This window comes from Carassius auratus, chromosome 11 (genome assembly GCF_003368295.1).
Source record: "Carassius auratus strain Wakin chromosome 11, ASM336829v1, whole genome shotgun sequence".
In the NCBI taxonomy this organism is placed as follows: Eukaryota; Metazoa; Chordata; class Actinopteri; order Cypriniformes; family Cyprinidae; genus Carassius; species Carassius auratus.
Window position 1 is genome coordinate 8,228,102 of NC_039253.1, and position 17,791 is coordinate 8,245,892.

Below are 17,791 nucleotides of genomic sequence, written 5' to 3' on the forward strand. Positions count from 1 at the left end.
GCCGAATGGGTAACGGAGAGACTGGGGCTGTTGGCGCTCAATCAAGTGAAGGAGGTATGTGATTGTAACAAAATCCCTACCGCAAATGTCTCTACTAGGCGTGCACTTATCAGAAAGATTACCGAGTCGACTGATGCCGCGATTGAGAGGGAGGAGGAAGACGTGGCGAAGCACTATCTGTGTTCAATGTTGTCGTTCATGGAGACGCAGGGAGAAAACGAGAATGGGGAAAATGGCGATAGCAATAAGATGGAGTCGGACAGCTCGCGAATTGAACAGGATGTTGTTAATGAGGCGGATTCACAAAAAAGTCTCCCTGAATTACAAATTGGAAATATGAAGATGAGAGATGAAATGGGAAAAAAATAAAAGTGTTAAAATCAGCCTCAAGAACAGCATGAATTTATTGGCATGGCCCCTGAAGTCACTGTGAGAAGGGATTTCAAAGTCTGCGGTCAGATTGGAGAGAGTGGGCAAAAAGATAAACTGTCATTCACTAATTTGATGCACCAGGTTGACAAAGGGCTGAGAAGAGGCCACAGTGAAGCAGAAATTATTGAAGCAGTAATAAAAGCTATCAGCCCAGGATTAAGTTTACGCAATATGCTGGAAATTAAGAGAGATCTCACTCTTTCACAGTTGAAAACAATATTGAAGGGACATTTCAAGGGGAACAGTTCTACAGATCTGTACTACAAATTTTTGAACATCACTCAAAGCACCAACGAATCACCACAAGCTTTCCTTTTTAGAGCCATTGAGATAAAAGAAAAACTGTTGCGCACTTGTGAAGAAGGTGGAGAATATTTCAGTACAGATCACATACAAAAGAAGTTTCTACGCTCTGTTGGCACAGGTTTGATCAGCGATCATATTAAATTTCAGATGAGGCCATACCTGGACGATTCAAAAATATCAGATGAAATGTTGATAAACAAAATGAATGAAGCCGCTGGTGATGAAACAGAAAGACTAAATAAACAAAAGAAGAACACCGGAAGTAAAGTGGAAAATATACACAAATTGTGTCCAGAAACGCTGTAGAGCGTCAAAGAATTCAGCAGAGGGCAGAAGCGATGTAAAAATATCTCTTCATTCCATGAGACCAGACAACTCAACCTCCCTTCTGAGTTATTGCGACCAACAAGAGAAAACCCAAGAGCACCTGCGCCAAAGGATTAAACAGCTGGAGGAGGAGTTAAAACAAAGAGGAAAAACAGAGCATGCTAGAGCTACCACCTACACCAACCACATACCTTTTCAACGACATCCAAGATTGGAGAACCTCATTTGTCCTAGATGTATGGTTGACTGTTTCTTTGAATGCATGCCCGTGCAGGCACTCTGGGACACAGGGTCGCAGGTGACCATCATCAATGAGGAATGGAAGAATATTTGCTTTCCCCACATTGAGACACGCAAATTAAGTGAGCTGCTGGACGAAGGTGAAACCCTTATTGGCCGAGCAGCCAACCAAACTGATATACCCTTCTCGGGATGGGTGGAGTTGAAGTTTCAACTTGGGCCAAAAAGAGGGGCTCAGGCTGAACTCCTGGTACCTGTGCTTCTCTCCAGTGAGCCAGGCGTGGGGCAGCCTCCAATTATTGGTTATAATGTTATTCAACAGCTAGTAAGAAAAAGGGAATGGAGCAGCACCCTGATATCATTCCAGAAGTGGTAAAGGAAGCTTTCTCATGTGACAGACGAAAAGCGGTGAAATGCAGAGTGAGAGCTGGTCCTCTTGTTTCAAGACAGGAAGTCCTGTTTGAACCTGAAGTTATTCCACAGTGGCCTGAGGGACTTGATGTAACTAAGATGGTAATCAGTCTTCAGAAGGGAAACTTGACTAAGGTTCACATCCCAGTTACCAACATCAGCAATGTGGACATTATGCTTGCTCTCCGCACTGTACTAGGACGAGTTCAGCAAGTCAGGTCCATTTATCCAGCAGACGCCAAACCCACTAAAGTTAAGTCAGGCTTGAATGACATTGAAGAGGATGTAGTGGCGACGGGAGTAGTGGTTGCTGAAGGTAAGGACATGATAAGCTGTGAGGTGAAGGATCTGAACAAGAGTGACAACACTGGACAAGATACTAATAGAAAACTGTGAGACCCACCAGTGTCAATTTACCATCTCACTCCTGAGCAACAGAGAAAAGTTAAAAAGCTGCTGAGGGAGGAGTGTGCAGCATTTTCAATGGATGAAAATGATGTGGGGTGCATCCCGTCACTCCAAATGAGAATCAGGTTGAGTGACACGACACCAGTAAAGTGTACGTATGTTTCCGTACCAAAACCTCTACACAAGGAGGTGAAAGAATATGTGGAAGACCTCTTGAATAAAGGATGGATTCAAAAGTCTCTTTCCTCCTATGGATCTCTAATTGTCTGTGTCCGAAAGAAAGACGGAAGTCTACGTCTCTGTATAGATTACCGGGAGCTCAACCACAAATCCATCCCAGACCGTCACCCTATCCCACGGGTGCAGGACATGCTAAACAGTTTATGTGGAAGTACATGGTTCTCGGTTCTGGATCAGGGGAAGGCGTATCATCAGGGGTTTGTGGAGGAGGGCAGTCGACCATACACAGCTTTCATAACACCGTGGGGCCTTTATGAATGGGTCAGGATCCCCTTTGGGCTGTCCTCTGCCCCTGCCGAGTTCCAGCGCAGTATGGAGGAGGGTTTGGTGGGACTCAGGGATTACACCTGCCTTCCATACATAGATGATAACCTCATACATAGCAAGACATTAGAGGAGCATCTCTGTGATGTTAAGGAAGTACTACGCCGCTACCAAGCTCATGGAGTGAAGCTTACAGCCAAGAAGTGTGAATTGTTCAGGGCTGAGGTAAAGTTCCTGGGGAAAATAGTCTCTAGAGGGGGATACACTATGGACCCCAAGGAAATTGCACCCGTACAAGCAATAAGGGACCGTAAGCCTAAGACGGTTGGAGATCTCAGACAATTGCTGGGGTTCCTGTCTTACTATCGCATGTACATTCCTAGTTTTTCCCAAATTGCCAGACCGCTCTATGAACTATTGTCAACAGGGAAGCCTTCGGGAAAAGGGACAAGCAGTAAAGAGGACAACAGTAAGAAGGGTCGGGGTAAAGGGGGAAAACCAGCTCAACTTCATTCCAGTTGGCCTATAAATTGGACAGAAAAACACCAGGATGTCATCAACCGACTACTTGAATTCTTGCTTCATCCTCCGATCATCGGCTACCCTGATTTTAAACAGCCCTTCATCTTGCATTGTGATGCGTCGCAAGACGGACTGGGTGCAGTACTATATCAGAGGCAGAAAGGGAGACTGGTGATCATTGGCTTTGGGTCACGGACCCTAACAGCTCCAGAGAAGAATTACCATTTGCACTCGGGGAAACTGGAATTCTTGGCGATGAAATGGGCCATTTGTGAACAATTCCGTAAATACCTGTATCACGCAACCTCCTTTGTGGTCTATACGGACAACAATCCGCTGACATATGTTTTGTCTACGGCCAAGCTCAATGCCACCACCCACAGATGGATTGCAGAGTTGGCTGACTACAATTTCACCATCAATTATAGACCAGGCCGCATACACCGGGATGCTGATGGGCTGTCAAGGATGCCTCTGGACATGGAAAGTTACATGCTAGGCCAAGAGTCATAGCTGCTGTCACGGATGCACTTCTCCTGAAGCCGGAGGAAGAGAGGCCCTGGATGTGTCCAACCGTCTTAACAGCAATTTGTTCTGAGGCAGAGCAGGAGCAAGGAGCAACACAAGAGACCAAAGTGACCCCAGACGAATTGATAGGAGCACAAGAAAAAGATCCAGAGCTTGGAAAGGTGCGGGAGTATGTGCTAGCAAAACGTTGGCCGAGGTTGGTGGGACGAGATGGTCGCGATGAGTTGACTGTTCTGTATAGGCAGAGAAACAGGTTGTATGTGGATGAGGAAAGAGTATTGTCTCGACAATTGGCAGGACGTACCCAGACAGTGCTGCCCAGAAAATACCCCAAGTTGGTGTTTAAGGAGCTTCATGAGGAGATGGGTCACCAGGGAGTCGAGCACATACTCAGTCTCATCCTGGACAGGTTCTATTGGCCTCACATGCAAGCTAATGTGGAACATTATGTCACCAAGGAGTGTAGCTGTCTGAAACACAAGCGTCCAAATAGAGTGACGAGAGCCCCATTGGTCAATATAGTGACGACTTACCCTTTCGAACTGGTATCAGTGGATTTTCTACATCTGGAGTGCTACAAGGGTGGCTACGAATACATCCTAGTATTAATGGACCACTTTACACCAGCGTACACTTGCAAAAATAAGTCTGCAAAAACAGTGGCAGAAAAGATCTTCGGCAACTTTGTTCTCAGATATGGGTTTGCCACTAAACTCCACCACGATCAGGGAAGGGAATTTGAAAACAAGCTGTTTGAGCGCATGGAGGTAATCTGTGATATCCAACACTCCCGCACAACCCCATACCACCCTGCTGGAAATGGGCAGGTAGAAATGTTCAACAGAACGTTGTTGTCAATGCTGAGATCCCTGCCGAGTCAAGCCAAGGCTGATTGGAAGAGCTCTCTAAACAAGGTCGCCCACGCGTATAATTGTACGCGCAGCGAAGTGACAGGTTATGCCCCATATTACCTTCTGTATGGCAGACACCCGAGGCTGCCCATTGATGTAACGTTTGGCCTGAAGCCAAGGGAGAGTGGAGTGTCACCTAGTGATTATGCTGCCAAGTGGAGAAAACGCATGAAAGAGGCATATGAAGTGGCATCAAGGACAGTTCAGAAAGAACAGAGGAGAGCAAAACAAGGCTGTGACAAGAAGATATATGGAGCAGATTTCCAGCCGGGAAACAGAGTTTTGGTGAGAAATCGGGGAGAAAGAGGTGGTCCAGGGAAACTCCGGTCATACTGGGAGGATCGAGTGCATGTTGTGACCGAGAGGAAGTATGCAGACGGCCCAGTGTATGAGGTTAAGCCAGAACATGGCCCAGGGGAAGCGAGGGTCCTACACCGAAACCTTTTGCTGCCTTGCGACTTTCTACCTGTTGACGATGCCCAGCAGAACAAGAGTAAAATTAAATCAAGGGGAAAAGTGACAGTGGCAAAGGGGTAAAAAGGACACACACCAAGTGGATTCTGAGATGGAAGAGGATTCCAAGAATGAGGATGACTGGAGAGGCTGGACGACAATGCCGGTAAAGCAATGCAAAGAGAGAGAAAGCCGACCAAAAGCTGAGGAGAATGAGTGCCAATTAGGGGCAACAGAAGGAGAATTAGACCAAGAGCCAGAATGCGAACAAGTACTGCCCATGGAAATGTGTGATGAAGGGGACAGAACTTCTGAGAAGTCTGCGAGTGAACTGGAGGATGAAAATGAGGCGGCAGAAGGGGGACAGGAGACATCATCCGATGAGGCAGACGACATCAGCCCAGCAGCAACTCACCAGCCACAAAGAATGTATCCTTTCAGACGAAGGCACCCACCAACAACACTGACTTATGATACATTAGGAACACCCTCTCTTACACATAAAGTCATTTGATTTCATATTTGTTATGTAAAGTAGTAATAACACAGTTCACAGTTCATAGGTTCATAATGAAGAAAACGTTAATGGGATTATGTTTCATTTAATACACATAAAGTATCAGTAAGCAGACATTGGCACATAGATTGCTTAAATATGATGATAAAGTCAGAACAGCACATATGTGGGTCTGTGTATAGAGCATAGAGTATGTTTACGGTTGAAACCTTTCAGCACTTGATGCGGGGCCCGTCCTATGGCAGAGCAATATTTCAGACATCATGTGGCCAGTGGTGTCTACTTCAACAGATGACATGAAATGGGAGATAAATGTCATGCATTCACAGTTCAAGACTAATTAGCATCAAGTATAGAGACTGACTCCCTAATGTACTTAATTGTTGCAAGACTCTATGACACTTTGGGAACTATGGAATGCTGAGACAGCATTCATTTTTGGAGGGGAGAGTAGTGTGGGGCTTAGAATAATATTCCCTGGAATGTTGATGTTAATGTTTAGAGAAAGAGAACGCCCCCCAAATGTCTTTATTTTATTTTTATTTTTTTATTGTTCACTTAGTTCATATGTACTCTAAATTTATGATGGAGTTAATGCAGGAAATGTGTTTAAATCGAAGTTGGTGCAAATGCATTCATTTATATTGAGTGATGCTCAAGTAGGCATGTTGTTATAGCGATCTTACAGGAGAGGGCGCCCACAGAAGACAGGGGTGGGCGCGGAGAAGATGCAGAAGAAGAGTGTTGTTTAGTAGTATTGTGAACGAACGCAGAGTTTTGTCTAATGTGAATAAATGCCGTGCAGTGAACCAGATTAAACGAACCCATCAATTCATTTCGACATGCAACATTAAGCATATATGTAATGACCAGAAACTGGCAAGGTTCAGATTGCGCTGTAACAGTGATATATAATATCAGGTACCGTACGCATAGACATCAAAGAGGGTTTGAGCACCTGCCCTTTTTCTTCCTCAAGATAATTTTTTTTTCTGGGGAGTGTAAACTTTGCCACATCATCGCCATTGGCAGGTGTGGCAAAAAGTTAGTTTTAGGCCCTATATGTATGCATGTATGTATATGTGTGTGTGTGTGTGTGTGTGTGTGTGTGTGTGTATACAACTTTCCATGTCAAACAAATAAAAACAATCTAAATATCAGGTCAGGTTGGGAAATGTTGAGACTTTCTCCCCTCCCTGTCTCCACAACAAAGCAGTATAGCACACATTGATCGGCACATGCACACACCACTGACAGGCAGAGATCCGCAGAAGTGAACCTCTCCCTACCTTTCCATTTGTGTTCGTCTTGGTGTGGAGGTGAGTGGTGATGAACAACAGACAGGCTCCCAACCCTGGTCCTGAAGATCAGGGTTGGGAGACACACCTGATTCAGGTCATCAGCTCATTAGTAGAGACCTCAAATTGGTGTGTCAGAGAAAGGAGACATGCAAAATATGCAGTGTAGGGGTGCCTCCAGGTCCACTGGACTAAGCTATCTATGCCTTGAATTTTCAGCGAATTTTCCAAAAGGCAATTTTAGTTGTCTTGCTAACATCCACGACTCATGAGAGAGTTACCATGTAGGTTAGTAGGTTAGACCATTGTGCGCTCTTTTATGGCATGATTCAGTTTATTAAAGCTGCAGTTCTTAAGTTTTGCCTCTTTGTCGCCATCTCTGTTAGAAAACCTGCAATTGCAGCTGTTTGCAGAATTATCTTCCTTGCATGGGTTGTGCGTTGGCATGGTTCCAGCACGGATGAATCTAATGTTTTGATGAGTATGTGTGGATATTTACTGTACTTCACAATCACAAATTCTAGCCTACGTCTTGGAATATATGACTCAAATAAGAATTTTCACCAGCTATTTTCATCTGAACAAGTAACAAATTTGTTCTTACTGAGAAAAAAAAGCATTGCAATAAATCATGCTATAATGGTGATCTAATCTAACGATTGATTAGCATAATCAGTTGACTGGTGACTCTGTGATTTTAATTTTAGATCTACAGTAAGTGCAGCATTAGATACTATTGATCACAATATCCTTATTACTCATTTAAAAATGAATGTGGGTATCTGAGACGTAGCTCTTGAGTGGTTCAGATCATTTCATTTTAATAGGACCTTTTCAGTTAATATCAGTCAGTCTTATTCAAAATCTGCTCCATTGAATTGTGTTGTTCCCCAAGGTTCAATTCTTGGTCGTGTCTTGTTCTTAAAGGTCCCCTTCTTCGTGATCCCATGTTTTAAACTTTAGTTAGTGTGTAATGTTCTTGCTAGGGTATAAATAATATCTGTAAAATGCTAAAGCTCAAATGTCAATGCCAAGAGAGATATTTTATTTAAAAGAATTTGCCTACAAAACACGACCCATTTGGACTACATCCCTCTAGTTCCTGCAGTAATGACGTCACTAAAACAGTGTTTTTCACTAACCTCCGCCTACATGAATTCACAAAAAGGGGGCGTGGTCTTGTTGCGCTCTGACGGAGTAGAAGGAAGAGCTGCGTTTTTGTTTGCCATGTCGTTGAAACGCTGTTATTTTCATCTTGGAGTCAACTCATCTTTGTTTGGGCTTCCCAGGGACGCTGTACTTGGAGATTAATGGTTACAATTTATGTTTAACTCCTCAATCTCAATCAGTTTAATGCCGGATTCGCACAAAGATTATTCTTGAAAGATGGAGCAGTTCCCTTTGTCTGGAGAAGGCATTGTTTATGGACCACAACCGGTAAGTGTATTTTATTGTTTAAGTTGGTGCATTTAACAGTTTCTGTAACTTATTACACAAAGGGAAAAGTGTTAAGCTTTGTAAACTAGATGTTAGGGCTGTGGAAAAAAATGAATGCAATTTTCATGCACATCTCATCAGTAAAAACGCTCCTGTGATTATAAGTACATCTCCAGCACGTGCGTTCTAGCCCAATCACATTAGCAGGAGGGCAGTGCGCGCTCAGCTGCTGTCAAATCACAACACAGGAACCGCTGGCCCAATCAGAACTCGTTACGTTTTCTGAAGGAGGGACTTTATAGAACAAAGAAGTCATCAGCCCGTTTTTATGACAGTGAAAACAGAGGTATACAGATAGGTGAATTGTGTGAAAAATACTGTGTTTTTTTACACGCGAAACATAAACACATGTTATATTGTACACTGTAAACACAATTAAAAAAGCATGAGTTTTTTTTCATTGTTTTGCGAATACAGGACAAGAGGAAAATCACATCTCTACTAAATTGTTTGCATGAAGTTAAACTATGAATGTCAGCAATTATTTATTTATTTTTATCTAAATGCAAGTAAGACCAAGGTAATTTGATTTGAAAACTCTGAGTTTCAAGTTCTTTTCTGATTTGGATTTGAACTTGACACCTTTCCGTAAATCAGTATTTAAAAATCTTGGGGTTCAGTTTGATGTCTCTCTGAAATTTGATAAACAGATCAATTTGGTGGTTAAGTCTTGTTTCTTTCATTTGAGAATACTAGCTAGTTAAAACCATTTCTGTCAACCAGAAATTTTCAAAAGCTTATTCATGCCATTATTTTTGTAAGACTGGATTACTATAATACTTTATATGCAGGTGTAAGACAATCGCTGTTAACTCGCTTACAACCAGTGCAGAATGCTGCTGCTAGATTATTGACAGGTGTTAATAAACACCAGCATATAACACCTTTTTTAGATACTTTACATTGGCTTCCTAAAGAGTTGATTTTAAACTACTTATCTTAATATATCAATCTGACACCCTCTTATTTAACCAATCTTTTACATGTACACAAACCTCAAAGGAATCTAAGGTCATCAAACCAGATGATTTTAGACACCCCTAGGACAAGATTAAAGTTGGCATTTTCAGTGGTGTCCCGTAAGTGCTGGAATAGCTTGACTTTATATCTTAGACTTTTACCTACATTGGGTTCTTTAAAAAATAATTTAATTGGAGTTAGCCTTTGGTTCCACTCTTTGACTTAAAAGAAAGTGTCTCTCCTTTTTTTCTATGATGTTTGTTTTACTTGCTTTTTATTTCTCTTTTGCTTCCTGTGATGTTGGTGATGATGTTGGTTTCTTCCTATGATGCTATTGTACAGCACATTGGTCAACCCAGTGTTGTTTAATTGTGCTCTATAAATAATTAAAATAAGAAAGAAAGAGAAAGACCAGCAACTAATATTTGCCCATTCCTTCCAAATTAATTTTGTCTGAGTTTCTAGTAAAATATGTAAAAATCCCTGAAACAAGATAAATTCATGAGAAATAACACTGCAAAAGATATTATTATTATTATTATTATTATTATTATTAGATAATGTACCTTTAAGGATTTTCTTTAAGAATTTTCTTTGTGTATTTAGCCTTGTTTATTGTGTAGTGTATGTTTCACTTGTGATTGTTGTATAGCTAATAATAATAGTAATAAATGTAAAATCTGCTTAAGTGTTGAGAAAAAAAGCTGCATAGCATATTAATTTCTCTTTTTAATAAAAAAGAAAAATTCCCCAATACTTTGGTCTGCTGGCGCAAATGTCATAATCAGCGCAAAACGTGTACAGTCCGATTTTTCTAACTACCGCATGCACATGCATGCTCAGCTCGCACTTGCACCTTGGTGTTTTTTTATGCAGAAAGTCTACAAGGTGGCAACACTGCCCCATTATTTTACAGCTGAAAAAGAGTCAGATGAGACAGCAACTACAATACATTGTTTGAAATGACTAAAATATATTCGCAACACTAATTAAAATGAATCAAGTCAGTGAATGCTGATACCTTGTGAAGAGAAATAGCACAAATATTCTGATTCTGAGTAAAGAGAAATTTGCTAAATTTAACATTCTGCTGTTACCATCATTTGTTAAGTCATCAATAAACATGAGACCGCATGCATGCCCATGCTATGGATCATAAGCAGTTGCTCTTTTTCCTCCAAACTTTTGCTTTCCCATCAGTTTGATAAAGGTTAATCTAAAGGTCTTTGCTCACTGAGTCCCGAAATTCTTGTTCAAAATTTTTTGCACGTAGAAAATAAATTCGACCCTGATGTTGTGTCAATTACACACTGCCTCCGAAACTCTCGTTGGATCAGTTTAAATGTTCTGCATTCGCATCCAGTAGCAAGCATTAGATAGGAAAGGATGATGAATATGAAAATTTTTGGACTCAAGTGTTCAAGCACATTTAGTCTTATCTGTCCATATCTGTCTTATATGTCAGACCTCTACTGGCCCATGATGTGGTACTCTCGATAATGGTGGTGGACAGTGACATAGAAGAGAAGAATTGTTGAATAAAGTATTCTTTGCACACAAAAGGTATTCTTGTATATTCGTAACATTACAGATGAACCACCCATGTCACCTGGACTATTTTAACCATGTCCTTACTATTTTTCTGGGTCTGGGAACATTTCAGTTACATTGCTCTCTATGGAGGGTCAGAAAGCTCTCGGATTTCATCTAAAATGTCTTCATTTGGGTGAACTATCCTTTTAACAGGTAAAGTATGTGTGTTGAAATGTCAGCGCATTTTTGTAGTTTTCTCAGTGGCTTTAGTTACTACAGTTACTAAACATCATTCCCAGTGAGGACATACAGATCTTCTGCCGGTCACTGTATTGTTGTTGTTCTCTGGGCACAGTGGGCATCATCACGGGCATCTCATTCAGGCAAAATAGGATCTCATCATCACTAGCCTCTTTTGTCCCATTTGTGTCCCCCAACAGACAAACCTCTGTCTCTGTCTTATCTGATAGCTCCCATCATTCCCTGTGTCTGGTGTCTCAGTGCCAGTGGTGGGCACAGTCGTCGCAGTGACTGGCTGTTCTCACCCACCGGGGTGATGGATGATTATCGGATTGAATAGCTGAACACACTGAGGATAAACGGCTCAGAATGCTTATCTCCAGACCCATCTCAGAGGGGGAAGGGGTGCCATCCTTTCAACATGCCATCATAGGCTGTCATTATTATGGAAAGGCCTCTATTCATGCTTACAAAGTCTTTTGTTTACTGTTGAAAAACCTCATTATCAGTCTGACATGAAAGCTCCAGAATAACTTTTATCGATTATGTTTTGCCCAAGCAGATGTTTTTAGAAGTGTAGCACTCTGGAAAGAAATGAACGCATGGAATAACACTTTTTAAGTAACCTGATAAGTCTTGAAAGACATTAGGAGAGACGTTTGCTGGTATTATCAGGTTGTGAGATCAGTGACTCAGAGGAAGAGATTCCTGGCAGTGCTATTATAGCATTCAGAGTGCAGGGTAAATCAAGTACAGGACGTCACATTTGTAAAGTCTGTGGTCCGGACAGGAATTTAGTAGGCCAGTACAGACTCAATTTGATGTCATTAGAAACATCCTTTAAAGTGGGTTAGATGCTGATGATAAATGTGGATTCATTTTCAGACTTTGAGGTTAAGTGATGCATTGGGCAGAGGATAAAAAGTTCTCACGTCTTATTACAAGAAGAGAGAGAAGTCATTGCCTTATTATCTGGTTGCTAATCTTTAAATATTTATTTACTAAATGACGTAATTATATGTGATGTACTAAATGATGTGAACCAGCAGAGGGCAAGCTTTACTAAGCCTCTAAGATGTTTGCTTTCTGATGCACTGCAAAGGAGTTGGCCACTGCAATTAATGGGTTCTATATATTTTCTTAAGTTCGTTAGAATCAAATCTTAGAATAAAAACTAACATTATTAATAAAAATTTCGAGTGAGTGAGTGACCCTAACCATATATATCCATCTATCGATCTATCTGTCTGTCTGTCTATCTATCGATCTATCTAGATTGTTTAACTGTTGCATTAACTGCTATACCTAATTAGGAAGTATACAGGGCCAGATAATATTTTGGTTAAATGGAAAATATGGCTCATTTTCACTTCAAAAATAGTTTGACCTATTTTGTTATGATGTACTTATTAATATATAGTTGTTTTGGTAGCACTTTATTTTACAGTCCTGTTCCTCGTGTACATACTATGTACTTATTATAGTAATTACAATAATTATGTAATAACTAGGTACTAACCCTGAACCTACCCCTAAACCTAACCCTACCCCATGTAGTTACCTTGTCTTACCAGAACTTACACTGCAAGTAGACTATAAGTACATGTACGTACTGTACACATACTGTAAAATAGTGCAACTGTTGTTTTAATCTGTTTTTATTTTCCCAGTATAGATAGATAGATAGATAGATAGATAGATAGATAGATAGATAGATAGATAGATAGATAGATAGATAGATAGATAGATAGATAGATAGATAGATAGAGACCCAAACTTGCACTGGTGCATGTAATATGTGGAATTAATTAATATTTTGCCATTCATTGTAACTTCACTTTCACATTCTCCCAATGCCATTTACAAAATCAAACAGTATTTCTTCACTTACTTTCACCCTTTTCCCCTCTAATATATCATATCCTCACAAATAGACATTGAGAAGAACAATATCAACAAATAACTTCAGTTAAGGATGAGTCTGACACATTCCGCCATGCCAAATAATTACTCTAAGACCCTATGTGCAGATGCTAATCCAAGATTGTTCATGTAACCATCTACTTTTTAAAATGAGACATGGTCTTCTTAGATTTTTGACAAACATATTTAATTCTCAGTGTCTTACATTAAGAGTAGTTGTTGGATGTAACATGCAGCATATAAAAATACGACTACTAATGGATGATCATTCAGGATGTGTTTATTTTGAAAGCATGAAAGTCAGTTGAAGAATACAGAGGTTAAAGTGAAGAGAGGCCAGTCCTCAGTGTATTCACAGGTTCACAGTCAACCACTCTGAGAAGAACATCAGAGAGAATGAGGAAATCAACAGACATCGAACACCAAAGGCAATAGTGAAGCACTGTAAAAAAAAAAAATTGCTTTTAATTGTTTAACACAGTATCTAGCTGTGGTTTCAGTACACATGAATGCTATAAAAACATGTTTTCTTTTTTTTACTCTTCAAGACCCACATGAAACATTACTTACCACTGATTTATTTTAGGTCTTAATGGTGTGAGCTTTAGCATTTTTATACAAAATCAAAAGACAAAAAACAAAACAAAAAAACTCTCAAAGTCTCTGAGTAGATCGAACAAATAAAGGTATGAAACAGATTTTAGGAAAGGAAAGGAAATATTTAAGAAGATAAAAGAAGTGAAAGATACAAACTGACAGTGACACGTGTGAGATCCGATGTATATCAAAGCTGACTTCCGTAGAAACCCGTGCCAGCCCATGCTGTGCATCATCTTCAAATCAACTGACAGCATAACTGCATATCAAGGCCTTCCACTTTCAAACCTCCACTGACTCCTGCCATGTTTAGAAAATTACAGCATGTCACCACTGCACAACAATTACACATTGTTGACCACTGGAGGGGAAACTTTCATCACTGTTTTTGTTCACCTATATATAATAATTGTACAATAGGTGAACTTTCATTCATCTCTCTAGCTTCTCACCCTTCATTGTCAGCTTCAACAGAGGACATGCCAATCAGAAACTGAGTGTTCACATGGACACTGACATTGAGAGTAGCATCACAGTATCGCAGTTGTAGACTATTGCTCATATTAAGAGGTCAACCGTTTCATTTTGCTTTCATTAAGTTCTTTTAATCCTGCATCACCTGTCATTTCTCTGTGCTAAAATTGAAATATTTTTGTATGCTGAAAACAAAAACATCAACCTGTTCATGTAAAAGTCATGACAGCCCATAATAAGCTTTAAATGTACTGTAGAATGCATCAAATAAGATATGAATTTGTAATGCCATCAAGAGTAACAGACAGTAAACTCCACATAGTGTACTAGTGAAGCGTGAACATTTAATGAATAAGATCTGTGTGAAAGATGAGGTGTCTGTTGCTGACAGCAGACATTTTTATAAAATAAGTAAAGACGGAAAAAACAGCTATCGGCTAAAATCTTAAATCATTAAGGTTAGGGTTTGGTTAATGGGGCTAGACTTAATTAGGATCATTAGTGTTTAAGACTATCTGCTTTAGGCAGGAATATATCAAACCAATGTAGAGCACTGCAGGGAGGATGTATTTTTGTAACCCAAGTTATCACCCTGATTCCCTTGATGAACAGCCAATAGGATTTTAGTTATTGCAGAAATTAGTTTAACAAGAAGTTCATGATTCTTACATGTTTTGTTTAATATAATCCTAAACACATCATTTATGAATTTTGAAATTTAAATACAATCACCAGATTTATTTTTCTTTTTAACCTTTTTTATTGGGGTGCAAATTAAGTAGTATAATGCTTTGAAACAATCTGTTTCATGTTTAGCTCTAAATAAATAAAAGGAATTACTTGACAGGAATAAGTCAATATATGATCCTTGTTACATATTTGGAATAATTTAAAATAATGTAATAAATGAAATATCTCAGAATATATTTAAGTGCATTATGGATTAATAACATAAGATGCAATGAAAATATAAATATAATGATTAAATATATTGAAGGGTCTCAAAGGAGTAGTAATGTACATCTATGCCTCAGATGAAATTCTGTTGAAAACAAAGATCACTGTGTGTGGCTATAGGCCTGTGTACTTTTAAAATGGACAAGTATATTATTACTCAATACATGTACAATGTATGCAAATGAGTATATAATACATTATATGAACAAATCACATTTTCCACTGTTCATGTGGCTAGCTACCAAGCAGATCTTAGGTATTTCTTATGTTTACCTAATCTGCTCCATTTATTGGGCCACATGTCTCAACCATTAAAATGCCATTATGAGATGAATTTAGCCACCTTAGTTGCTGCCGAAGTATTTTTCATGTAAATCCCCTTAAACTGATTACAACATTTCATGAGCGTGTGTTCGATCAAGACATGACATGTCCATGTAAAGCTGAAGCTGAATGTAGCAGTTATCTGGTGTCGTAAACAGCAGATTTGTAAAAGCATGCTGTTCTTGGCTACGTCTAATCTACAGAGGTTAGTAAGCTATTTACAGAAACTATACATCACACACAAAGCTGTGTATCGGTGCACCTGCTCAAGATGGACGTTAACAAACTGCGATGCAATAAAATAAAAAAAGTACTTTTATAAAATGAGGCCTGCTTTAATCATCTATCCTAAAACATGTATGCGGATCAGTGCTAAAGATTCCAATCTTGGCTTAATGTAAGCAGAAAATAGCTTTTTTCTTCTTTTGCGCAAAGTTAAAGTAGCCTTCGATACACGTCACACAGCTTTGTGATTCAATAGAAAACAGATGCTTGCTGGGAAATGTTTTAGAAGTCGGCTCACGATAGAGCGTGTTGAGATTAATGCTATGTGCTGCGGGATCAGTATTAGCATGCTTGCTGCTTATGTACAAGTGTGTGGGCTCTAAACGCAGGTGGGAGAGAGGTAGCAAGATTAACCGCTCTGTCCCTCCCCTGTGTCTGATGGCAGGGGGGCTACAGCCTCTCCGTTGCATGGCGGTGTAGGATCGGGCTGTTCTGGAGCTGGGGTGTGAAGAACAGGCTCAGCTGGTGCTGCTGCTTCCACGGCGGGGGCTTCTGTGCTCGTCGAGTTGCTTTCAGCAGTACTCGATGGTGCTGTGGAGGCCTCTGATGGAGCTTGAGGGTTTTCCTGCGCCCCTGCTGCAGGCTTAGACACACCAGGTGCTGCTGCTGCTGCTGGTGCCGCCGTCTGATGCTCTGGTGCCCTGAGACGCTTCATCATGGTCGTGACACGTACCGCTTTCTACAGTGAGGGTGTAATCCAAATTTAATTTGGCCAAACTCAACTTCTTAACACAAAAGCGTGAACCTCATCTAGAACTTACCTTCCACTTAGCTTTAGCAAAGTTCTTCTCGATTTGTGCACACACGTTTTCCTTGATGTTCTTGTCTGATGCAGCATTTCCAGATATCCTTTAATGGTACAAAAAACATATTATATGGACGGAAAACTTGTTTTTAGATACAGTAATGTTCAAAGGTTTGGGGTCAAAAATGTTTTCTTCATTTAAAGAAACGCTTTTGTTCAGTAATGATGCCGCATTTAAGTTGGTCAAGTGACAATTACATTGTCACAAAAACCTAAAAACTTTGAAGTCATCAAAGAATCGTGAAAAATTAAATATTAAGCAAAATGGTGATAATCTTGGGCAGAAAATCAGCATATTTAAATGATTTCTTAAGGATTGTGTGACACTTAAGACTGGAGTAATGATGCTGAAAATTCAGCTTTGCATCACAGGAAATTATCCATTTTAAAATCTATTAAAACAGAACACATTTATTTTAAATTATAATATATTACACAATATTACTGTTTTCACTGCATTTCATTGCAGCATGGTAAGCATACAGTAAGAGACTACTTTTAAAAATACTACAAAAGTTTATGTAACCCCAACTTTTGAACAGAGGTGTATTTCATACACATTTTTTTTTTCTCAGTAGTTAGGGATGCAAATGTATTGAGTAATTGGGTTACACTTTAGTTTAATGTATCATTGTTACAATGTAATTATATCATAAATTAATAAATTATGTTCTTACTATATGGTTAGGGTTAGGATCAGGGTTTGGTTTAAGGTCACTTGCATTTAATTATGCATAATTAATTGTTATTATAATAGTAAGTACATGTAACCTGTCTAACAGACACCTTAAAATAAAGTGTTACCAGTAATTGTCAGGTATATTGATACTGTAAGTACCATTCATGGTTGATGGCTTCTTGTGCAGTCAGTCTCTGATCCTGGTCCACCTCCATAAGACGTGACACTAAGTTTTTAGCTGCAGATTGAAAGAAATGTCAGATGCAAACACAACTAAATGGTCACATCATGTCTTTAAAATCAAGGTTTACATAAGACAAGTTTGTGATCTATTAAGCATGAGAGATTTTATCAGTATTCTTCACTAACAGTACCGGAGTCTGAGATTTCATCCCAGTATGGTGAGTCAAACTCATAGTCTCCGGCAAGAATCTTCCGGAAGAGGTTCTTGTCATGGTTTTCATAATCATCATCATCTGTTTCATCATAGAAAGGAGGATTTCCGGAGAGCCTGAGCATGAGATGAGGGAAATCATTACAAACCGTGAGAAGGATCTGGGTAATGGTACTCTCATGCCCACACAGCTCCCTGACATGCATTTTGCACATAAAATTAGCATAATATTGGAATTTTTTTTTTTTTTTTATCATTGTACAGAT

General features: G+C 39.7%; 1 protein-coding gene across 1 annotated transcript in view; it reads right to left on the minus strand.

Moving 5' to 3' along the window:
- Positions 1-13,272: 13,272 nt before the first annotated feature.
- LOC113110921 (caM kinase-like vesicle-associated protein) overlaps positions 13,273-17,791 on the minus strand; it is a 44,568-nt gene continuing 40,049 nt past the window's right edge. Inside the window, exons 8-11 of the mRNA XM_026275210.1 lie at positions 17,506-17,642; positions 17,291-17,369; positions 16,409-16,496; positions 13,273-16,326 (exon numbers count right to left, since the gene is read on the minus strand). Of these exons, the coding sequence (XP_026130995.1) occupies positions 15,997-16,326; positions 16,409-16,496; positions 17,291-17,369; positions 17,506-17,642 (634 nt within the window). The 3' untranslated portion in view covers positions 13,273-15,996. The remainder of the gene's footprint in view (positions 16,327-16,408; positions 16,497-17,290; positions 17,370-17,505; positions 17,643-17,791) is intronic.